The sequence below is a fragment of the Halichoeres trimaculatus genome, unplaced genomic scaffold (assembly GCF_033239565.1).
Source record: "Halichoeres trimaculatus isolate MK-OKI-2021-1 unplaced genomic scaffold, fHalTri1.1 fHalTri1_scaffold_1, whole genome shotgun sequence".
Lineage (NCBI taxonomy): Eukaryota > Metazoa > Chordata > Actinopteri > Labriformes > Labridae > Halichoeres > Halichoeres trimaculatus.
The window spans coordinates 28,018,073-28,043,509 of record NW_027437179.1 but is presented as its reverse complement, the minus strand read 5'-3'; the positions used below and the strand labels follow the sequence as shown (position 1 = coordinate 28,043,509).

Genomic DNA, 25,437 nt, shown 5'->3' with positions numbered 1-25,437 from the left:
GTAGGTGCATGCACTGACCCTTATGATTCATGGACAGTGCTCAATGTGGATAATAAAAGCGGCTCAAATCCACTGAAACATGTACGCACTTTTGGACATCTGCCAGTACACACACACAGGCACACACACACACACACACACACACACACATCTGCATTCACACATTAAGCGTTCAATGCAATGATCCCCACTAACCCCATGTATCATGCTACATGTATCTACTGCATGTGTCTAAAATGCATGTCCTAGATAATTCCTCCAATTTAAATGTAATGCACAACACTTTGTGGAATGTGTCAGGGTGCATAAACACAATCTCCCAGGAGAGTTACCCCCCCGGGACCGTTAATGTATTGATTTTACAGCGGTGCGCCATGATAAAACTATTTCATGAATTCCAATGAGACTCCTTTACTAGACCGCTGCAAAAGGAGCAAAATACAATCACCACAACGCAGAATATGTCATTGTGTTCATTGCTTGTATAATGCATTTCTTTTAGATTTATGGCTGGTAGTGGCAGGTGGTAAGGGCGGGTGGGTTTGGGGTTGGTAGAAGTGGGGATGCTCAATGAATGTTGCTGCTTTAATCTCCCTCATTTAGAGCGATACCTCGTTCCACCTCAATGTAAAGAGCACATGTCTGCTGCACACGCACAAATCAGCCTTTATCTTGATTGCACTAGCTGTGATAGTATGAACACGCTCATATCAGGACATGTATGATGTATGTTGAGGCTTTCTGGTAATACATATCACTAATCCCACTGGTGCAAGACAGGCTTTTCAATTTATCTGTTTGATAATGTATCGAAAATAAAATACAGAAAATACCAACAACTATAACCCACATTTCAGAGGACCGGCTGTATCTTAAAGACATTAACAGAAATTCCTCTGTTGTGAGTCCAGAGTTTTTTTCTCTATTAATAAAAATGCCAATCCCAGTCTTAATTTACTGAAGACCGTGTATGCAGTAAAAATTAAAAAAAAAAAAAATCTGCAAAAGAGTCAGTTAACTCCGCCTGAAAATCATGCATCTAAAATGTGATTGTCAGCAGAAGCTTTGCCCCTTTTATCGAAAGATCTTTTGTGGGCCCTCTGTCTTTACTGGACAGGGCAGCTGAAGAGAGAGAAAGGAAATAAAGGCAGCAGTGAATTGAGGATTACGTGGCTGAAAGTGGAACCTGTGCTTTCTTTAACAAACTTGCGGTTAACCTTTGTTTTTATGCTTCATATACACTCACTGGTCACTTAATTAGGCACACCTGTCCAAGGGCTCATTAATGCAAATTTCTAATCTGCCAATCACATGGCAGAAACTCAGTGCATGTAGGCATGTAGACATGGTCAAGACCATCTGCTGCAGTTCAAACCGAGCATCAGAATGGGGAAAAAAAGGTGATTTAAATGACTCTAAATGTGGCATGGTTGTTGGTGCCAGACGGGCTGGTCTGAGTATTTCAGAAACTGCTGATCTACTGGGATTTTCACGCACAACCATCTCTTGGGTTTATAGAGAATGGTCTGAGAAAGAGAAAATATCCAGTGAGTGGCAGTTCTGTGGCCCAAATGCCTTGTTGGACAATAGAAGATTGGAAAAACAATGCCTTTTCTGACAAGTCTCCATTTCTGCTGCGACATTTAGATGGTAGTGTCAGAATTTGGCATCAAAAACATGAAAGCATGGATCCATCCTGTCTTGTATCAACAGTTCAGGCTGCTGGTGGTGGTGTGGTGGTGTAATGGTGTGGGGGATATTTTCTTGGCACACTTTGGCCCCTCAGTACTAATTAAGCATTGGTAAAACATCACAGCCTACCTGAGTATTGTTGCTGACCATGTCCATCCATTTATAACCACAGTGTACCCATCTTCTGATGGCTACTTCCAGCAGGATAATGCTCCATGTCATAAAGCTGGAATCATCTCAAACTGGTTTCTTGAACATGACAATGAGTTCACTATACTCAAATGGCCTCCACAGTCACCAAATCTCAATCCAATAGAGCACCTTTGGGATGAGGTGGAACAGGATATTCTCATCATGAATGTTCAGCCGACAAATCTGCAGCAACTGCGTGATGCTATCATGTCAATAAGGGTTAAGGCAGTTCTGAAGGCAAAAGGGGGTCCAACCCAGTACTAGCAAGGTGTACCTAATTAAGTGGCCAGTGAGTGTATTTACTATATGAGGACTCAACACCAGATTATTTTTGTTTTTGTTTCATATTTATTATATGAACATGAACCTCATTTATCTAATAGTTTGAAGCTAGTAAACTACTACTAGCCAAGAGAGTAACGGCGTCTACTTTGGTCTTTAAGATTTCCACATCCATGATGACAGTAAAATGTATAAACAGGTTGAATCTATAATTATAACCCATAAAGACATGTGTTTTGAGAGTTGAGATAAAGAGCTTTCACGTTACTCTATCACCTGTTTTAAAAAAAAAAAGTGAAGCAAGACAGAACTGATTAAAATGAACACTGATGTATGAAGTTAAGTGCTCCCACTGGTTCTCTGGTTCAGCTCAGTGGTTTGATAATGGCCAAACTTTGAGTGGACAGACACAGAGGCCGTGAGCTGATATGTTGTGTTTACCAGCTGATGGCTGATGGCGGTGTCGCGATGGGACAGAGTGGGCTACCGGGCTCAGTTCAGCACCAGCCAGGCCCATCTGCTTGTCACCTGGCCTTGGCACGCAAGAGACTGGGTAATGACAGGGAAAGAATGGCATCAGTGGGCAGAAGCTGAGAGGTAATTACTGACTGGAATCCATGCAGAAACAACACATCTGGATCCATGAGTCAAAATGTGGAGAAATATACACTGATACCAACCTCATTCCTTGATTTGTATCAGTCATAGTGGTAGATATCAGCCTGGAGACTGACAATCCTTGACTCTGTCCCGCTCTCTGTGATCCTGTTGTTCCCTGCTCAGAAGCACAGAGAAAATTCAATTGCACTTTAGGCAATGGAAAGGGAGAGAATGAGAGCAGCGCTGATACACCAAGACAATCTGTGGGGAAAATCAGCCATGGCAGCACTATGGCTCCAGCGCTGAGTGACGCTATCCTGGCTCATGTGTAACTCTTCTCTACTCCATCACTGCTCACACATTCCTCCTAAAGCCCATTACTGCTGATCAATGCCGCCTCTTTCACAGTTAGACAGGGATGATCCGCTTGAACGTGATATTTTCTCTGCAGATTTTAGGGCCAACAGCTGGCAGAGTTCTCTATTGTGAGATTTTTACATCGAGAGATGGAGATGACCTGTAATGACTACGCCTAATAGAAGTCTGCATTGCCTCATAATTAACATTTAGTCCCTTCAAAATAACTTCAAGTCCCATTAAATGACTATTCTCCTCTGTGAGGAATAGACTGACCAGAGAAGTTAATGAAAATCGGCAGTTGGTCTGCAGGCATCAGCCGTCAGCAAATGACCCTCCTTCAATCTTCAGACGAGGTGTCTCCGCAAGTCTGTGAGCCCGAGGTGGTGGCGTGGGCCACATTTTCACAGAGTTTCCGTCCTGCATCGATGATCACTTTCACAAACTGCTCTCTCTCTCGAATGGAAAGAGGCCACCCGCCACTGCATGGAGTCTCGGCTCTCTCTTCCTCTCCCACACCCTCCCTCAAATTAAGATTTCAGTAATTAAATTGATAAAAGTCATGCATGCCAATATGCCTCATGGTTCCAGACCTGATTTCAAACGCCACACACTCATGGAGAGCTGCGTAAGTTCTACCTTTGATGTGGCATTCTTTATTATTGAAAATAATTGGATTCTCTCCCCTCTCTCGCGCCCCTCTCCCTCTGTCACACACATACATTCTGCCCATGTTCACTCTGGGCATGCTCAGTTAATCGACCTCTTGTGAGGCAGCGCTTGTTCCGACTCTCTCTTCCATATGGGGGTTTCAGGCAGCTTTTCGGCAGAGCGGGTCCCGGGTTGTGTCTGAAAAACGGATTTGAGCAGCCCAGGCGGTGTGCTTGGGGACGTCGCTTCCACATGGGGTCAGAGGTCAATCTGCAGGTTGGAGTGGCGCCTGCCAGTGAGTGGGAGCGGTGAGACTTGTGGGAGCGGTGGCGAAGCCTACCGGGGCTGTGTTGCTCTACCTCCATATCAGCTTGGCTGAGCATAAGAAAAGAGCCGCTTCGGCCCACAGGCAGCTGGCTTCTCTCCACACTCAGCGGAACATTTGATAATCAGCAGAAAGAGACCCCTGATGATTACTCTGCCTCTGCATTAGACGCCTGCTAACTGCTTGCCTGCTCACTCCCCAGAATGTCAAACTAGTACTCACACTTGAAGCCCCTCCCTCCTCTTAACGTGTCATAGAAAGGCCTATAATGTCCATCAATGTCAGCCCTCTTTGTACCAGGGGTAAATGTGCTTTTAATTGACTCTGGAACAGAATAGGAAATTTTGTTTTTTCACTGTCTGTGATCCTCTGTCAAATGTGGACATTTATACGACATGTCCAGGAGACAAATTGTCTAGCCTCTTTTCTTGCGTCTCTTCCTTGTGGGCCCACGCTGCACCATGTCTGACACACACTCGGAACAGCCTTATTTTAGGCCACTCTGTGCAACAGAAGCATAATAGTCTTAAGCAGCCGCGTCCCTCCCCCCAACAAAGCAGCCGCCAAAGTAAATAATGCGTTTGATGCCCAGCTGATGAGTCATCAAAGGAACCAAACTTGGGCTTTCTTATTTTACTGACAGCGCTTAGCTCAGCACGGGTCAGCTTCACTCAGGCTGCTCCCTGACAAGTTAGTATAAATTTCAAGTGACTGAATATTAAGCATATTAGACTGTGTGAGTCACCAAAGCGTGACTGCAGAAAATGTGATTTTACTGAGACATTTGTGCTTATTTGAAGTCCTCAAATCTTTTGTTTTGATGAAGTCAAATGAGACATCTGTCGATCGTAAGCATCTCAAACAGGTACGACAGCAGAAGCTCAAACCAATATCACAAAGTAACATCAAAAAGGGTCTGTTTGTTTAAGTTAAGTTGAAAATAGAAGTTATTAACTTATTATTAGACAGTTTGAAAATAAAGAGTTATTTTTTTGGTATAATTAAAAGTAGAAGAAAAAGAAATTCAGTGTTTCCAAAAGTATTTACAGTAACTGGTGTGATTTGAAAAGAAAAACCAATAATAATAATAATAATAATAATAATAATAATAATAATAATAATAATAATAATAATAATAATAATAATAACAATAACAATAACAATAATAATAATAATAATATCATCAGTAAAATATCTCACTTTCAGGTGGTATCTTTCTTAATATTTCACTCGCAGTACCATGTCTTGGATGGATCTTACCCTTGTGGCTGCTGCTCAAGTTTTATTGCACAATGCAGACCATTGTTGCGAATGTGTAATAATATACTTAGACCATAAACTAGCAATTACTTGGGCTTATGCAGTAATTATTTGGAGGAAGCATTGTAATTCAGTTAAGAGGAGTATCCGCATTGAAGTCAGCCGACAGTAGCCGCAGCCAACACTGAAGTATATAACAACTTATTAACTCTTCTAAGCGCATAAGCCTTTTCTGTATTCTGTAGCTTTAGTGGGCTCAGCCGCGGTCCCTCCATATCATCATGGCGAGACTCCTGACTTTGGCTCCTTTCTTTGGTGCTATCCTCAAAGATTACAGCAGCCAATTAAAGCCTCTTCTTTGTGTCTTTTTGTGCAGGTATATCCAAGGTGCATCATCTCCAAAGGACATGGTCATCATAGTGGATGTGTGAGTGTATCACTTCTCACTGTTTCTCACCGTTCCAACATTTCCTCCTGACTCGAGTGGGAAGGCCACTAGTGCCACCTGTTGGTCCAAGGAAAACCTAAACTTGGGCACTAGATCTCTGCTCATTTTGCTCGGCTTGATTTGAGACCACTTGACATTTTATTTGCATGCTCAAGTAAAAGTGGCTTTTGTTACGTGATAAAACAGTTACTTTGGTTCTTCAAAATGTTGGGGGAAAGAGAAAGCTAAGAGAAAGCTAAGCAGGATTCAGACTTGTCTTCTTAGGTTAGGGTTTGTTTTCTCTCTGCAGGAGTGGAAGTGTCAGTGGACTCACTCTGAAGCTGATGAAAACTTCAGTGATAGAGATGCTCGACACTCTGTCTGATGACGACTATGTGAATGTGGCCAGGGTGAGTAAAAACCTGCAGATTAAGTGTAAAAACCACCCCTGAAAACAACAGCGAAACAAATATTTATGTTCTACATTATGCAGGTAGTAATCAAGCAGTGTGTCTGCACGCTCATACTAATCCCGTCTGTTTGCTTGCAGAAGAAACTCTGCATTCCCCTCATTATTTGCTTTTCCCACACCGCCGTTGTCCGTACAGGATTGTGCAGTTCTCAAGCTTTTTCTCCATATCTCTGCTGATTACCGAGCTTTCTATTAGGACCAGTGTGTAGAGAAATATTAACATTATCCTATATTGCTGGGGAGATAACACACATACACACTCACATAAACTCACATAAACACATCCACAGGCTTGGTGTGGTGGCTCTGTTTGGAGACTTCCCTCAGTAATCCTTCATAATCCATTGCTCTTAGCCACTGTATGCCTCTAAATCCCAGCTCTAGGAGCAAGGAATGAGCATGGTAATCTGGGTGGGAACGCATCTGATTTTCACCCTAATAAAAATAAGTGAGGGCTAACAAAAGCCTGCCAGGGACTTATTTTAAAAAAGGAGACATTAATAACCAAAAAAATCTCTATAAATAATCAAACTGTTATTTCAAGTCTGCATCCCACTGATTTGTGTCAAACAGAGGCTTTTTAATGGTGAAATAATTAGCTCAGGCTTTATTTCACATGGATTTTTATTCATTGTCACTTATTTATAGATTTCAAATTAGCAGCAATATTTTCCATCATTTTAGGACACAAGAGCCGTGATACTGAAAAATTATAAACATTTTTGTTAGATTATATAAAATAAGAAACGAAACCAACTTGAGGAAAATGTCTGCTTTTCTTTTACATAATGCTTGACATCAGTCCAGCTGTTGAAATGTCAGTCGTTTTTGAAGCTGACCTTCAAGAAGAAACCTGCTATTACAGAAACTGAGCTAAAATTTTAGATTCCCACAAGTAGAAAAATGTACACCACACATACTCTGATACACCACACACCGACCTGCACACACACATAGTTTTAGGCTAATGTGGTGGATGAGATGAGACAGGTGATATTACCTTGGCTGAGTTTCTGTCAGCCGTTTGCACTGGCTTTCAGGTGCACCTGTTCTTTGTATGGAAAGTTGTAATTACCTGTGTTTAGTGCCAGCCAGGGAGTAGCATGGCAGCTTACATCCACACACACCCACTTCTGCCTCCTGCCTTACACTTACAATAAAGAGAGGACATAGTATTTCTGTCGCATATTCAGATTTTCTTAGTTCTGTCTCATGTTTGTCCAGAATTCATAAACCATATGTTCATGCGTGTGTTTGTGCTTTCTCTTCCAGTTCAATGAAAAAGCTGATGCAGTCGTCCCGTGCTTTCGGAATTTGGTTCAAGCCAACGTTCGCAACAAGAAGATCTTCAAGGAGGCTGTGATGCACATGCAAGCCAAGGGAACCACAGATTACAAGTCTGGCTTCACATTTGCCTTTGAACAGCTTCTCAATGTAAGAGCCAACAAGCTTTTCAGGGGCGAGTAAAACAGGGAGGATTTTTTTGTAGGAGTGGCTGTGAGGAGCTGTGTGCCTGCAAAAATAAGGCTTCAGTAACACACTGGAACTGTGTTCAGTGGTCCCAGCAAGTTATTATACATCCCGTCAGGGTCACCGCTTAATCTACTTAATGAACGAGAATTAACAGTGATGAAACAGTGCCGACGGTTTCTGGTCCAGGTTGGTATGAGACATTTCCAGAGTTCTGTCATTGTGGTTGATGGGTCTGATAATGACTGTTGTTGTGTTTGAGTCACGCTTACGTCTGCAGCAGCCGGGGCAGCAGTGACGTCTGTCAGCAGCAGGCGTCCACGTGCTCCCGACACAGGTGCTGCCTCAGCTCCGTATGCTGCTGTGTGTTTTAAGAGGCTGCCACCCTAATGGGCTCTGATGGGATGATTGATGAGCGCAGCCCAGAGGAGATCAGCCACAGACACTTTATATTCCTCTGGTGGGCTCAGAGGCATCGAGCCAAGTGCCAGCTGCCCCCCTCCCAGCACCCCTCCCCACCTTCCTACCTTCCCTTGCCAGCAGAATGAGAAATAAAAGGCTCTTTTAATCGCTGTCTGTGGCCATGATTGGTGACAGAAGCACAATAAAAGTATGTAATTGTAGCAATATTATTTATCTTTATTAGAATCTTGTCAGATTGACATGCCGCTGGCTTGCATATCAATGGCAGCTGCTGTGCAGGCAGGGGGGCAATGGGAGGGATGTTTCAAAGCTGAATGCTAAACACTGAAGCCTGCTTATAGCGTATTGTGCTGGGATGCTTTTGAAAATGTTTCTGACAAAATTAAATTTAACACTAGATTAATGATCTTCACTACTAACAAGTTTTTAAAATTCTGGCAGTGTGAGGAAGCCTGTGTCTGCTCTGAAATTCATAAATGTTTGATGAAATGTAAGGACAAGCAGCTTAGATTATTTTGGGGCCAGGGAGTTATGCAACAAAATATGACGTTGAAGTCGCAAGTACAATCACTTTTAATGGTGAGATATGTTCTTCTCATTGAACAGTGTTTTAGACTACTGCTCTTATGGTATTGATAATAGTATTGGTTATCTTGTATCATAAGTTATCCAGGCTATCTCTATGAAATTAAAATCTTGACTGCAAATATAAAAGCACAAATATTAGAAGTAGAAAGAGTTTTAATGATTTTAAGGAAAGTTTTGGCACATTTCAACAAGTGAAGGAGCAAATGTGACTTAATTGCAGTACGTGTCAAAGAAAAAACATTCAGAGGATTTAGCATTTGAGACGCCAATCAAGTATTGAATTTAAAACTCCTCCTTTCTGCAGGTGCAACAGACATATTTAAAAATTGGGGAGGGATGTAATGTATAGCTCCATTTTGCTTTGAGGACTGCACTTCAAGAAACATGTCAAATCTTCCTTTAGCTTAGCTCTTCATTTAGCTGCGTGCATTTATATCCATTTGACTGTAAAATAAAAGAAGTTTCTTATTTTTATGGTTCAACCACATTTTTGTGACTTACACCCTGAATGTTGTGTGATGTGCATCAATATGGTTTATAGTCAAAGTGTTTAAAAAAAGCAATTCTCAGATCAGTGCCATGAGAATAACTAGTAGTGATAAAATAAGTAAAAAGTGATGACAACTTTGGTCAAAAATGACTAAAGGGGAGGATAAACCAGTGTGTCTTTACTCTGAGCTCCTCCTCTCTCCTCAATCCTCTACGTTATGAGATAGAGGTAGGGAAGGTTATTAAGTTATGAAACAGTGAGCACCACATTTCAATAGCTTTTCTCCCTCATGAGGTCACAACCAAGTATTTGAAGACAGTTGTACACTGTTAGTTTAATGACATTTCTTGTAGAGTTGCTGGTTTGATTAAAAAGAGTTCACAGTTCAAGGCATTGAGAGACGAGTGAAGGTGGGTGACATGAGTCTAGGCAGACAGGTTGTTGGCAGTGACTTCATTTGTACCGCATAACAACAACAGCACTGCTGCTTATCTCTACCATAACTGTAACAAACGCACAAAACTGAACAAACACTGAGCTTTGTAGACTTTGCCAAACACAGTGGAGGTCTTCTCATAGAGACACTTAAAATTAAAAACAGCAGAAATTAAATGTTGATGGATGCTTAGATGAGTTTGATGAAAAAGTTCCTGTGATGATAATGTTTTCATATGGAGTGAGGCACCTTTAAGCACCTCTATACTCTTCTCAGACAGAAATCAGTGTGATAATGGGTTTTGTAGAGTGTAATATTTATATTTTGTAATGTTACCCTTTTGTAACTTGACATGTTTACCACAGCACCATGCTGCTTTAAGTGATGTTCTGGAACAATCACTTTTTATATTCTTACCTCCCTCTCATTCTCTGTCTCCCACTCTTTTTATTTTGTGCTTCCCTCTCCTCTCTCCACTCTCTTCATGTCTCACAGGAGACCAGTGCCCCAAGGGCCAACTGCAATAAGATGATAATGATGTTTACAGATGGCGGGGAGGATCGTGCACAGGACATCTTTGAGAAGTACAACTGGCCCAACAAAACGGTGAGTCTGTCCTCGTCAGACTCATATCTGTGGCATCTACCCGCTCTGCCAGTCTGACTGATCATGCATGTCCAGGAACTGTCTATCCCTTCCTGTCTCCCACCAAATTCTGATGACAGTCTCTCATTATTGCACAGGCAGACGTGTTCCAGACATGCCAAACACTCCAATCTGTGCACACAACTCCTCTCTTTCCTCACTTCCATTTTGGTTGTTTTGATTTTGGATTTTCCTTCTTGTGATTCATCTCTTTGGCCTTTCTTCAACTCTCTCCCTCCCCCTCTCTGTCTCTGCCTGTTTCCCTCTCTTTCCATCTTCTTCCATCTCTTTTGTTGTGTTGCTTCCAGTGTTAACAGCTTTGACCTGCTGACTAATTAGCCACTTTATCTCCAGAGCCCATAAAATAACAGCCAGTACACGCTCAGATTGTGTTTTTGTTCCAGCCTCACCGCCACTCCAGCCCCTCCTGTCCCACATTCCTCAGCCCTACCGATATTTATTCTGATAGCCATTACTGCCCTGCTCCCTTGTGACGGCTGCTGTCATGAAGGAATAATCTGCAATTTGACAGCTCTCTCACTGCACCCATGTGTGAGACAGTTGTGTGAGTTGACTGGACAGCTAGTCTAATCATACTCAAGATTTTTCTCATGCCTCTAAGAAGGAGGTGTCCATCATACTCATTTGTCCTGTTTGTCATCTCTGCAGGAAGTTTACTTTATTCTTAATCTAACTTCATTTGTTTTGTGTTTTCGTCTCCTCTTTCCCTTTCCTCATCCAGGTCCGTGTTTTCACCTTCTCTGTTGGCCAGCATAACTATGATGTCACTCCTTTGCAGTGGATAGCTTGTGCCAATAAAGGTGAGTGGATGATGTGCTTTCTGGCAAAGAACATTTTTAAATGTTATATACACAAAAAATATATACATGTGTATGTGCTGATGGTGGCTCTGGAAGAAGAGTGTTGTGTACTTTTATTTATGGTCTTGTACATTTGAACAACACTGACCCTCATTGTGATTTTAAATTGCAATTAAAGCACATTAGATCTGTGCAGCAATATGAATAAAGGGCATCGATCTGGTTTATAATGAAAGCTGTTCTCAGTTGGATCACCCCTAAAAGCCAAGATGCACTTGTTGACTCCGCCAAGGAGGTCATGTAAATGGGAGAGTTTGAACGGAGCCCCTTAGGTGCCACAGAGAACAAAAAATATAAGTGGCGCACACGAGATACTAAAACGTGCGCATGATATATTAAAACATGCGCACAAAATACTTATTTGTGCACACGATTACGCTAAAACTTGCACACAAGATACTAAAATGTGCGCACAAGATATCAAAACATGTGCACAAAATACTTATTTGTGTGCACATTTTAGCTAAAACGTGCGCATGAGATACTAAAATGTGCGCATGTTTTAATATATTGTGCGCACGTTTTAATACATTGTGCGCATGTTTTAGTATCTTGTGCACACAATTTATATTTTTTGTTCTCTGTGGCACCTAAGGGGCTCCGTAAGTTTGTCTGTTTCTTTTCTCAAAAAGTAACAAGCGGATATTGATGAAATTTTCAGGAAATGTTCAAAATGGGATAAGGAAAAAGTGATTACATTTTGGTTATCCAGGACTGTTTTAAAGGATTCTTTATCATTGTGAGATAGGGCCATTCTCACCATTTGTGTATATTACTCCATGATAAATGGTCAGATTGCTTTGCTAAAGAATACGACACAAGGTCACAATAATTTCTGACAGATGTTCAAGTACGATCCAGATCCTGGCAATATTCTGGGTACTAACATCCAGTTAATTAAATATGTACTGGGTCATCATAATTTTCAACACTGTCAGTTAGGAAAATATCAAACAAACCTGCTGCTAACACCAAATTGTAACAGACAGTTTGCTGAAAGGGAGTATAACATTAAAGGAGGACTAAAGTGTTGCGTGAGAATCACAATATGCAAAGTGCTTTTCTAGTTCTCTGATGCTATCCAAATCAACACAGGTGGGGTCTGTTATGACTTGGAGGCCATGACTTTAACTGTTTGTTTTTATGTTTTTTTCCAGTGAACATATCAAACTAAAAAATAGGCCACATTTACCAAAATAGTGACGAAAAATGTATTAATTCAAGATATTAAAGGACAAAAAATGAAGTCTGAAATACATAAAGCAGGGGAAAATAGTTTAAAAAGTGAAAGGATACAGTTTCTTGAATAAAGACATTACTTTTTCAAGAAACTTTGAGAAGACATTGTCTTACTCCACTGGTAGATTTTTTTTTCACTCACAGCAATTCAGGTATCATTTCTGTCTTTTAATCAAGACATTTTTCTGCTCTCGTCAGATGATTGTGGCTCATATTAAGTCAAGTGAGATGTTTTTTCACTAGAAATAAGATTCTTGCATAAGTTTCAGTTTTTGCTGTGTCCAGCTTCATCCCATTATTTAGTTTTTAAGGAGCAGATTAAATAAAAGTTCCCAGAGCTTGTTTGTTTACCCTCACAAATTTATGGAATAACTGATAGTTTAGACAAATTGACTCTGTTATCCAACATGACATGGGCAAAAGATGCCCTTAAAAAACAATTTATTCATTCTTTTTTTTTTTTTTTTTGTCTTTTTATACCTTTTATTTAAAGTAGATAGGACAGTAGTCACAGCAGGCCACAGGGTGGGACTGGGCAGTGACATGCAGAATAGATGTCACAGGTTTGATTCAAAGCATGGCCACCTGCTCAAGGGCTAACCTCAGGGGTGTGCAACCTAACCACTTGTATGTGTTATTTTTATAAACTTTAATTTTTATTGGCAAAAATACCTTTGAGATTTAAAAACTATTTCTCTTTTGAAAGAATTTCCTGGCAGCAGCTCAGTTGACAAAGTTTGCAACAAATCTTGAACACCCCTTCATATAATAAAATATAGATTATACATCTAAAATACCTTTAAAGATGGGAATTATTCAACCAAACTATCTGCAATTGTGTGTCCTTGCTTAAAAGAAAATCAACTGACAGATGCGTTTGCTTCCAAATTATTTATAGCTGGAGGTTGTTTTTCTGTTTTATTCTTGTGAAGACTGTTTAAACATGGATGTAGTCCCTGGTCTCTGAATGCTGTAACAACAGTTAGATGTATATCATCAAAATAAATGGTGCATATAAAAAAAAATCACTGCAGGTGCAATTGATACAAGCAAAGAAAGAAGAATGAAGAGTTTTTCTGTTTCTACCGAGGTCTTTACATGTTTAATTCTGGTGTAATCATTCATCTTTTAGAGATGGGTTCTAATTAGCTTTATTTGCTTTACTTTTAACATCAGAGGTTACTGCCCTGTTAAACCCATAGGCTGTGTAAAACATGGACGTGTTCTCCCCAAAGACTGTAAAAAAATTGGACGTCTGCTTGGTCGTCTCGAAATGAGGTCTTCACAAACACTGCTCCCCCTGGTGGCTGGCTGCAGTATAGGTTTAAAAATACAGCTTTCCAGTCATTCCAGATGAGCTGTGGTCAAACTTTAAAGAATTATTATACCTTGTAGAAATGTTTCTCACGCCCGATTGTTGTGGTGATTTGAAGATATTATTTGGTTGTCTTGTATCCAAGTCCTCTTTTTTGTGAAAAGTTTTGTTTTCATTAGTTATACGAGGTTAAAAACGAGGCTTTACGTAACATTTAACGATGATTGACAGCTGCCGTTCTCGTGTATTTTTTTCGAGGATCGTAAAATATGTCGGGAGGTAGAGTCAGGGAGTGATTAGACTCTTGAAAGGAAAAAAAATAATCATTTTTGTCACCCAGCTCCACTCAGATTCTCCCAGAATCCCTCATCGTCTCTACTGCGCAGACTCTGGCTCCAAACTGTTACAATATTGGCGCCTGAGACAGCGGTATTTTGGCTTCAAAACCGTACAATGATAAATGGCGGAGCCACGCTGTCCACTCTATATACAGTCTATGGTTCTCCCCATCATCACCCATCTGTTTCCGAAACGGCAAATAAAGCACATCGGCTATCACAGCCAAGTTGGAAGTGGATAGGGCTTCATGTACAGCTATAAGGCGTCTGTTGGTCAGGTGACCTGAGCGGTGCCCCTGATTGGGCAAGCTCGCAATCTTAACATCCTCTGAGCTGCAAAGTTACAACCCCCCCCCCCCCCCCCCCCCCCCCCCCCGTACAGTGTGTACCGATAGTAAAATTAGCGATTCAGACAGGAGACGTTTTTTAAAGCAGGCATTAAATAGGTTAGATTCTGCTTTGAAAACAGCTTTTTTTGGCTTGGTGTATGTGTCTTCCAATACTTCCAGAGCCAGCCTCAAGTGGACACTGGAGAAACAGCAGATTTTAGCACTTCCGCATTGTCTCATTATCTTAGACCGAAGGTTGCTGCTTGGTAAAACCACACTACTTCTCTCTGAATATACTGTAAACGTTAATCTGCTAATGATAGCATTATTCTATTATCCTTATGTTTCCAAACTGCTCCCACTGGTTGGTAACGTGCAGATGTACTCTACATTGAAGGTTGGAGGTCCTGCATAGTGCACATTTGAGATCATCAATCAGTGACACTGGCTGTGGTCAGAGTAAGAGGATTAGGCTTGAAACCAAAAAAAGCACAAGCAAAACATGTCGTGTTGTAGCAATCATTAATCTTTTATCATGTGAATTTTATTAAACAAGATGAAGAGCAAATCCTGCCTCCAGAGTAAAAAACACATCATCACTGAGATTCTTCCACTTGTCTGTCTCACTCTGATATGAAATCGATATTGTATTAATCTAAAACTGCCACAGTCCCTGAAATAACCTGGCGAGCAGACAGCCCTGCCTGTGACAGACAGCCTGACAGAAACACATGATTCAGCCTCTCCTCCTCTTAGCTTCTTTGTCTGCATGAATCTCATCTCGACTCAGCTCATTTAGTCCCAAACCTGACGCACACTGTTGTTGTTGTTCTCACTTTTCATAAGCCACTTCTTTCTCTCTGTTTCGTGGCTCGATTTATTAATGTTTCTCTGTGTTGCACTTTATCTAAAGCTGCTTCTTTATGAGGCCTTCAGCTGTCTGAATGAAGCCTGGGCTAACTGCTTCAGTTGATTAGCTTATTGCCAGCGGAGCCGAGTGCTTCAGAAGTATCTCCCCAGAAGTTGTTATTAATTAGCAGGAGGAGTCTGCTAGCAGGGTGATTACCGTGCCATCTCCCTGTCAGACCGGGGAAAGTCCTGGATTACGCCTCTGTGCCAACACGCTCTTTGCTGTTCACCACTGTAGTGATTACCATGGTACTAAAGCCTATGCCAACATAAGACAATAGTGTTGACACAGCAGCCTCAATGGAGCTGTCCTCTCATATCGTCACTACTTATTACTCTTTGGTATCTCGCTCCTACAGAGCCAGCTCCCTGACACTTCCTCAGGTCCTAACCCTTCACCCGTGACTTACACACATTGGACAAACAGCAACACACACCCAAACACACGCACAACTAGGCCACTCTGAGATGCTAGCTGTTGTCTCACTCGAGCTTTACTGTCATCTTAAGAAGACAGTAACCTCTCTGTGACTCTGAGGACAATGCAAACATTTGTCTGTGCTCTTAGACTGTGAGACAAAATCCAAAACAGAAGAGAGTTATCTTCAAAGAAAAAAGGTGAAACGGAGGATAAAAACAGGAAATATAACGCGCAGTGTTGGTGATCCTAATGCTTTTACGGTGCTGTTTATAATCCATTACCAGGATGAAATAATATCCTTTTGATGCACTTTGGTCATTCATTAAGGGAAATGTGTTGTATAAGTTCATTTTTACACTTCTAAGAGTTTAAAGGGTGCCTTCACTCAAATCTCTAAGGACAATCTTTACCCATTAGTGATGTTTAGCATGTACACAATCTAAATTATACTCAGTCTACATGACAGTTAATAACTGGAATCATCAACAATACACAATTTAGTGAAAAGGGCACATTTTTTTATGTTTTATATTTCACAGCGTAGACAAATGGCTTGAAAAAGTCACACACCTTTTGTATTGTTCTCCAAACCAGAGCTAGATGACTTCATAAATCAGAGGATGATATTTGAGGGAGGGAGAGAGGCATTATGTAAATGACTTTACAAAGAAAATAGGTTATTGATTAAATTCATAATTACTCCTCACACTGCACACCTCTGTTATTAACCTGCACGCCACATATTAGATCAACACAACGCTCTTACTTTTTACTTACCGGCTTTATTTTCCCGTCAACACCTCCCACCCGAGCTTTGCCCTACAAGCAAACAGATGCCACCTCTCTGGCACGCTGCCACGAGCACAGGGACAAACTGCAGCTCTGAACAAAACTATGACAAATAGCTGTGCCCTGAATGTGTACGAACAAAAGGCCGCGTGTGCAGAGAAGTGTGTGTATGTGCAAATGAGAAAGAGAAGGCAAATCTCAACACAAACACTGTGGCAAAGTGCATAATGTATCAAAATAATGAGAGTCATCTCAGCCTTTTAACATTCTGGTGACGCTGTCTCCATTTCACGGCTCTTTGTATAAACACTCATGGCTTTAATAACTCAGGGAGCGGCGCAGTTATTGACCCAGTCGGTCACTCTCCTACATTCCTAATCAGTGGCAGCAGAGCCTGGGGCTCAGCATTCCCAATGAGTCTCCATCTACACATCCTGTAGCACGACCACCACGAGCGTTGAGAGGTCAGAGCCCGCAAGCTCGTTCCAGCATCATCACTTTGAGATGATGCCATCACATGTACCTAATAACGCAGAAGAGATGAGACTTCACTCTACAAATGGATTGTATTTGGTCCACACCATGAAGGCTCAACTTTGCTGACAGAATATGACGCGGCTGTATAGCTTTCTGTTGGAATAATGTATTGATTGTGGTCTTCTTCATTTGCAGGTTATTACTTCGAAATTCCATCGATTGGAGCTATCAGAATCAACACACAGGTATGTTATATTGATGATATTCAAAAGAAGAAACTGAGCAATCTTCTGTCTTTTGTGATTCAGTTTCAATGAAACAAATTTTAGATGTTTTTTTTTTTTTTAACATTCTTTTTTTTATTGTGTTTTTTTCAGGTCCATACAATAGATAAAAATACAAATCATACTTCTCAATTATCTACTTTTCAATAAACTGTTGTATTCAACAGCAAAAAAATAAAATAAAATAAAATATTTAAAAAAAATCACAGCATACAACATAAAAAAAACACTTAAATGAAATGTTGGGGTAAACCTCATAGACACATAAAGCCCTCTAAAGAGGGAATATAGAATAAAACAAAAAAAAGGACACAAAAGATCTACTTTAAACAAATGATGGTTTTATCGGTGTGATAGATATTTTCCATCTTTCCCATCTTTTCAAAAAAATCCCTTGTTACAGTCTCAAAGCAAAGGTAATCTTCTCCATTTTAAAAATATCATAGATAATAATAATCCATTCTTCCACATTTTTGGTTTTGTTTTATAAATGGGTGTCAGAGGATGACTGTAGAAAGGAAGTGACAGAGTTTGAGATGAGATGTCTCTGAAAAAAACATGTCTCTCACCGGTGCGTCCTGTTTCAAACAAACACAAACACACATCTTATGTTCCTCACACACCCAGGGTCTTGCTACCCCCAATATTTGCTGGAGGCACTACGAGCTCTTTAAGGCTCCTGGGAAAACCTCATTCCAACCATAGAAATTGACTCAGTTGCAGGGCTGTGGATGGGCTACTGCACACCCCTTCCTCCCCCACCCCTTTCTTCTCCCTCCACTGTGGCCCCAGAATATATACTGTCAGCTGTTCCATTAACTCCAGCATATTTATATTCTGAGAACTGCCACTTACTCTAATAGGTTTTTTGAAGGTGGGTGACTACAGCTCTGTGCATGTGTGTGTGTATATGAGTGTGTGTAGGCCCAGAAGTCACGTTATTTAATCGTACTCACCCTTCAACACCACACACCCATCAGACAGACTCTTTACTAAGACTACAACAACCAATAAACAGATGGAGCAACATTCATACCTTCTGGTGTTGTGGAATTATGCACAAAGAGTGAAAAAGTTTTCAAATAAAAAGTGTTTTTGCTTATTGGGGATGCAGTTGTAGGATCGGAGTGAAGCTACAGTAATCAGTCATTCTTCAGGCAGCATGTTTGTGTTCATACAGACCAGTTTGTCCTCTCTTATGCTGGCAGTTCAGGTATTCCAGAGGAAGATAGCATTTAATCACCATTCAGTGATAGCAGTGGAGTCTCCTCTGGCTCTAGTTCCCTTGGACCACATATCTCCAGTTGCTGACTTTTTATATTTCCTAGATTGTTCCAGCCAGGCGGAAAATTTCCCCTATATCCCGTGAAAAGGTCTGGCTGTCATTGTCCTGATGGAATATCTCCCTGTGGCGCGTTAAACCGGACTTTTATTGAGCTAATAATAGAATAGGTTACGCCTGTCAGCACCTCACTGTTCAGGCGATGAAAAACAAACGGTCAGGAGCATAATACTGGAATAGCTGTGTGCTTATACAGAGCAGAGCCTTTGTGTATTGAGGGTAGACACGAGGGTCAGAAACCTGCGATAATGTTTCCTTTTTCAGCACAAGACAGAAGGGAATATATCAGCGTGTTTGAATGAGGAATATTTATAAAAGTGACGTGTCATCCCTTGAGAGCTGCTGCATTCCCTTCCTCCTGTTTGAACATTTACATATGTTTTTATAGTACTGTGAATAAAATAGAAATTTGTAATCATAGCTGAAAAAGATAGATAGGCGCAACGTTGAGATTTCCTTCATGTTGGCTGAATAAAAGTGCGATGAGAGGTTAATGCAGCTGTCTTAGTAATAACACGCTGAAACTGAAGGCTCCCAGTCAGTTCATCCCATTCCCATCATGCTGTTTTTTTTCCACCTTTAGACTCTGCCACGCTTCGTGTGTCATGAGGTCAATCGCTCAGTGATTTTACTGATTACACTCCATCTCCAAATGGACCAGGATCTATAAGTTGTTTACAAAAAAAAAAAAAACATCTCAGCTGTTGTGAGGTTCCTCCAGAGAACAAACAAATATAGTGAATATGATGTATTACCAGTTGACTTAACCCCTCACCTCTATTCACCATCGCTGTGGGACATTCTCACAGTGCCGGGGTCGACAGCAGAGCCTCTGGGAGAATGGCCTGTTTGCACGTCGTGCCATTGACACCCCTAATGTGTTTTTAATAGCTCCTTCATAATGATGAAAAACGGCCCTGAGTGTCTCAGGACTGGAGGCTTTATGGCTCGGCAGGACCGTGATGCTGCTGCTGGTGGCCCACTGGTTTATGTGGTGACAGAGCGGGGTCCAGTCAGGGTCTTATAGTTTTATGACTGATGAACATTGAAGGGCTCTTCCAGTCCTCTGCTTTTAATGCCTGTACACGATGACTCCTGTAAATGTTTGTTTGATTATGTGTTTATTGTTTGTGGTCATAGCAGCGTGTGTGTCCGTGTGTGTGAGTGACTTTTCTCTCACTTTTTGCAGGAGTACCTGGATGTGCTGGGTCGTCCAATGGTGCTGGCTGGGCCGAGAGCCAAGCAGGTGCAGTGGACAAACGTCTACCAGGATGCTCTGGTGAGAGGGACATTAAAGTCAGATTTATTTTGATGAACTGTGACAGTTACATTGATTCTTGTCTCCTTTAGACTAATACACCTTTCTTATTGTGTCTACACATTTACTCTGAAATCAGATAAAGATTACTTAATTAAGATCAGTCTGAGGATTATTTTCTTGATAAAAAAAAAGGGCTGGGACGATATACTATTCTCAAGATTCTATTCTATTCCACAATTTTTGGGGTGCCGATTTGATTTAAATTGCAATTCTTCGATATTTATGATTTTGCAATTTTTAGTTTGCTTTTTTAACACCAGACCATGTTAAAAGGTAAAATGATGAAGATAATGTATCCAAACTATATCAGAAGCCATATTTTCCCATAAAATGCACATAAGGCGAGTCAGAGAGAAACATTTCACCCTCTGCTGGAGAAAAGTGGTAACTTTTTTTCCAAATCAGTTTATAAACAAAGACTGAAATGAAGAAGTTGAATTTTTTTTAAATGTTTTTTTTGGCAAAGAATCCCAATTTTGATATTTTCAAACAAAATGTCCCAATTGTTGATTCTATGGATTCTCGTTTTTTTTCTCCCACCCCTAACAAAAAGCTATATCTTTGATCCATTAAAATGTAAAAAAAAAAAAAAAAATCCAAGTCCAATCAGTCAAAGGTGATGTTTTTGCATGTTTTTGTTGTTTTTATTTTTGTTTTTTGATTTAAATATGCAAGGTCATTGAAGTTCATCAGATTTCTACACCCTTTACCATGTCTGTTATCAGGGTTTGGGCCTCGTCATCACTGGAACAATGCCTGTTTTCAACCTCACAGTGGATTCTGTGAGCTCTCAGGTAAAACCAACACTCCTGTTTTATCCTGAAATAGCTCAGTGACACAGCAGCGCAGCATGACTCATGCCCCAGCTCAACCCTTGTACTAATAAGAATTTCCCTCCATCATTATGTAACTTGATAATCATATGACCAAAATCACACACCTCTTAGGTTATTCAAATGAAAGCAGGAGACAAAGTAGCGCAGGGGTATTATTCTAGTTTTATTTAGCATCACCCTTTCCTGCTGTTGACCATCACTAGTCATTTGTAACTGCATCTGCCAAGCTGTGCTCTTCAAGGCAACACCTCCCCCCTGAGGTGACAGCACACATCACATCTGTAGTAACTCTTGTTCTTCAGAGAACACAGCTGTATCCAGCCTTTAGTGTCCATGGGCAAAGTCTTACTTTGAGCTTATCACACAGGATTAAAGCAGATGTGCGCGGCTGCAAACACACTTAGTTTAAGATATACTCGATGTTAAAATCAGATTGTACACTGAGGAAAGATGAAGAGTAGTAACCCTTGCGACAGTTTTATCAGCCCTCTGAGGTTCTCTGATTTAAGAGTTTTTATGGGAAACTACAAATGTTCTCCTTTAATGTTTTTTCACACAGAACCAGCTAATCCTCGGGGTCATGGGGGTGGATGTTGCAATCAATGAAATCAAGAGGAAGACACCGACATACAGGGTGAGTACGCAGTCAATGTAATCTCTCTATAGATGGTTCTTAAAGTGATTTTTATCAAATCAATTTTTCCCTTTTCTTTCTTTTTTTGTACAGCTTGGAGCAAATGGTTACACATTTGCTATTGACCCCAATGGCTACGTGCTTCTTCATCCCAACCTGCGACCTAAAGTAGGTCCATCAATGAACTCAGATGAATTTACATGCTCCTTATTTCAAAGCTAAATTTGGATGTTATTTGCCCAAATGACTCTAACCCTCCTCCTCCTCCTCTCCCTCCTCCTCTGCTTTCTATTTCTGTTCAGATCATTAACTTCAGGGAGCCCGTCACTCTGGACTTTCTAGATGCAGAGCTGGAAGACAGTAACAAGGAGGAGGTAAAAACAACCTCTCTGAAACATCATCTTTACCCCCTCTTAGCTGATGTATCTCATATATGTTTCATAATCATTTTATTATCACTTCTTTCCCCTAGTTTATGGAACCGTATGCTTTTTCACGCTGCATCATTTTTCCTCATGCCTCTTGTCTCCATTTTCAGATCCGCCGACAGATGATTGATGGCAAATCAGGGCAAAAGAAAATCAGGACGCTCATTAAGTCAGTTGATGAGGCAAGTCATCAATATATGAGGCTCAATCATGATCCAAAGTGGCACCTTCCTGGATGGTTTTGTAATGAATCTGACTCTCTCAGTATGTTCAGGATCTGTTGTTTTCCTCCTGTGACGGTAGGAGGCATGTGCTGAGGAGCTGAAAGTCTTATAAATCAGTCTCTTTCTGCTTTGTTTTTTTTCTTCACAGAGGTACATTGACGAGGCCATGCGGACGTACACATGGACACCAGTGGATGGAACAGATTACAGGTAAGTCAGAAAAAAAAAGTGCATCACCTGACCTCAGAGCAAAAGATTGCACATCTTGATACTGTGAGTCCAACATTGACACTTTGTCTCTCCCAGTTTAAGCCACAAGCATCTGTTTTTACAGTTTGAGTGATGTCCCTCATCAACCAGCAGCATTTGTTAACACTAGATGTCATTATAAAACATTAAGAATAGACTTAGCTTCTCAGTGAATAAAGACAACTTGCTCGTTTGCCTTCCAAAGTAATTCATCTGGATCACCCAAATTAAAGAGCCATTTTTCCTCTCTCATAAATATCTTCAAAAGTACTCCAAGCGGAGTTTAATTGTATAGTTTATTCTTCTCAAAACTTGCTTGAACATTTGAGGTGGCATCATAATGACATTTCCCTCAGGCAACACTTTGCATATTACAGTTTATGATATTCAATGGTCCTCCAAATGTCTGATACATGTTTTTTATTACATCTGCTGGCAGCGTGCCTGGTCCTGGCAGAGTCCATGTGAGCCTTCCTCTGCTCAATTCTATTAATATTCAATTCAAAGGGAAATTCCAGCGTACTTAACAATGCTTGTGACAGACAAATCTAAGTCTACCCAGGCATTCAGAGATACTCTGTGTCATCTGTGCAACACAGTAGAGTTCAAGGCAGAACACAGGCTTTCTTTGCTCATAAAAATGTGAGCATTGGATGTTTCTTCAAAGATAAATTAGCTCTGTACTGCTGTGACTGTAGCTGTGGCTCAGTCTGAACCTGATACTGTCACAGCCTGATTTTCTATCTGTACTAATTAATCCTCTTACTGCAGTGTATTTTAGCTTTGTGTGGCTACACAGATTAATAGATGGAACATGTGTTTCTATTTCCTTCCATGTTTAATCCCTGCATTACAAGAGGAGTTGATATTTTGGAGAATATAGATGTAGATCATACTTAATGCCAAATGTTAAGTTAAACTGATGTTACTTTAAAATTGAGACTTTTCTTCATAACCTCTCTTTGCATTTGATATGAGCCTGTAAAGCCCCAGACTTGGTGTGTTTGTATCAATGTTGACTTTCTCAGTCACCGTGTTAGCAGCCCTCTGCAGCAAACAAGCTTTGATTCCTTCGGCTTTCACCTGAAGATGACGTGACAGAACTGTGAACAATAGCTTACTTTTCAGGGCTTCTGGAGCAGCCAGTAGTTAGCTGGCTTTTTAGATGCATTGCCATTGATTACAATCTGGCCACAAATATTGGGTGCATCTAATAGAATAGAATAGAATAGGACTTTATTGTCATTGTAACAAGTACAACGAAATTGAAGTCACAGCAGAAATCAAGAAAACAAAAGTAAGAAAGTGTATAGAAAGTGCAAAAAGGTCTATAAGAAAATAGACGATGACAGCTTGTCCATCATTCTCCAGCTCAGCCAGCCTCCACCTCCACAGGGTCCAGGACTGAGCTTCTTCAGTCATGCTCCAACTCTGTCTCTTGGATCCTGTCTGCTCACAGCAGGTGAAGCTCTTCCAATGTGGCGTTGGTGTCTGATGTTGGCTCTGTTAGCCATATCTGTGAATAGCATGACGCTACTCTGCCCTCTGGTATTCTCTCTGTTGCTGGGTTACTACAGCTAGCTCGTCCATCTTATTGGAGATAGATCTGCGCTCCCAATAACGATTGGTGGATGGACATGTCCATGTCGTCACCTCTTAGCTCACACCTGAGAACCAGCACGTTGTCCTCACCTCCTTCTCCTCACTTTGTGGGAAGACATCAGGCCTTACACCAGTTAGCATTGACATGCTACAGGCTGCTTACAGCTGAGTCCACATGTAAACAATGCAGCCATGGATACATGTAGGATCTTCAGACAAACACAGGAGTAGTAGTAAAAAGTAGTAAAAAGTAGTAAAAATATTGCTGAAGCCACAAAAAGTTTGGTGTCCATGACCCAAAAAATGAGCCATACAAAGTAATTGTTGGAACTATTTCATTAGATTGTTTGATATATGTATATGTGTTCTTAATTGTAAACACCAGGGGGCAATAAGCAAGGCGCCACGCAGTGACCTCCCAGGAAATCTATATTGGTAGGGCGTGTGTCATTGGGGGTTATGCACCTGGAAGGGGATACAGTTTTTGTACCAGGTTGGTGAAACGTGATGAAATGTTTGTGAACAGTTTCTTCTCAGTAAAAATTGGATTTCTGAGTGGAGCTTTCTTTTGACCTGCGTACGACCCAACTGGAAAGGTGCATCGTGGCAGTTTTTTAAAGTTATTCCCCAAGTTTATCCTTTTAGTTTCTCTTCCTTTTTGTTTTGACAAATAGCCACTACAGTAATGATCCACTCTAAATACAAAGATTACGAAAAAGAGACGAAAAAAATTACAAGAAACGTACAAAGAAGAGAAAGACGCTGCAAAAGGCAGCCATAGCCAACAGGGTGGCGCCTAGCAACCAAATTACTAAATTAAATTGCAATCTGACCAAAAAATATTGGGTGCATCTAATGAGGAGAGGTTTAGCTACACCTATATGCAGATATCGGAGTATCTCAATAAATTCAAATACTGTGAAAGAGTTCAGTATTTTTGATCAGTTGTTTTACCTTTTATCTACTGGGGCTGAAATGGTTTGGACATATTTTTTATTGATTAGTGTAATTAACCATATATCACTGGAAAGACCAAATTCTTAGGTTTCCAAATTTGTTTGAATTTTTCTGATTAAACAGATGGTGACAGAGTAACAGTAATAACACTCCGGCCAAGGTTATACAGCGCCTGCGCTATCACAGTAGGTAAAGCAGTAAGAAAGTGGAAATATTTTATATTCTAAGCTATTTACATGTAAGCTGAATGTTTAAAACACTGTTGTATTTGAAATTTGATGGTTACAACCCAGAACTTAGGAAATATTCAATCTTTTGGATATTTTGTTTGAATTTAGGTAAATTACCATTCAAACAGTGTAACTACAGACTCTGTCAGAAGTGTCTGTCCTGGGCTGAGGAGACAAAGATCTCCACAGTAGCTCAGTGGTCACAAGTCCTCCATTCAAATTAAAGTAAATTTTGCATTTAATTTTGAAATCAAGGATCATAGACTTTGGAGGAAGAGGGGAGAGACATATGATCAAAGGTGCCTGATATTAAGTGTGAGGT

The 25,437-nt window shown here is 40.7% G+C and overlaps 1 protein-coding gene across 3 annotated transcripts in view; it reads left to right on the top strand.

Moving 5' to 3' along the window:
* The window catches only part of cacna2d2a (calcium channel, voltage-dependent, alpha 2/delta subunit 2a), a 182,922-nt gene that overhangs the window by 140,781 nt on the left and 16,704 nt on the right, over positions 1-25,437 (top strand). For all 3 annotated transcript variants that reach the window (XM_074669995.1, XM_074669987.1, XM_074669978.1), the window contains 13 exons: positions 5,736-5,786; positions 6,097-6,196; positions 7,531-7,692; positions 10,161-10,271; positions 11,053-11,131; positions 17,204-17,253; positions 19,824-19,913; positions 20,681-20,749; positions 21,351-21,425; positions 21,519-21,593; positions 21,728-21,799; positions 21,964-22,035; positions 22,226-22,287. In XM_074669995.1, coding sequence (XP_074526096.1) covers positions 5,736-5,786; positions 6,097-6,196; positions 7,531-7,692; positions 10,161-10,271; positions 11,053-11,131; positions 17,204-17,253; positions 19,824-19,913; positions 20,681-20,749; positions 21,351-21,425; positions 21,519-21,593; positions 21,728-21,799; positions 21,964-22,035; positions 22,226-22,287 — 1,068 coding nt within the window. The remainder of the gene's footprint in view (positions 1-5,735; positions 5,787-6,096; positions 6,197-7,530; positions 7,693-10,160; positions 10,272-11,052; positions 11,132-17,203; positions 17,254-19,823; positions 19,914-20,680; positions 20,750-21,350; positions 21,426-21,518; positions 21,594-21,727; positions 21,800-21,963; positions 22,036-22,225; positions 22,288-25,437) is intronic.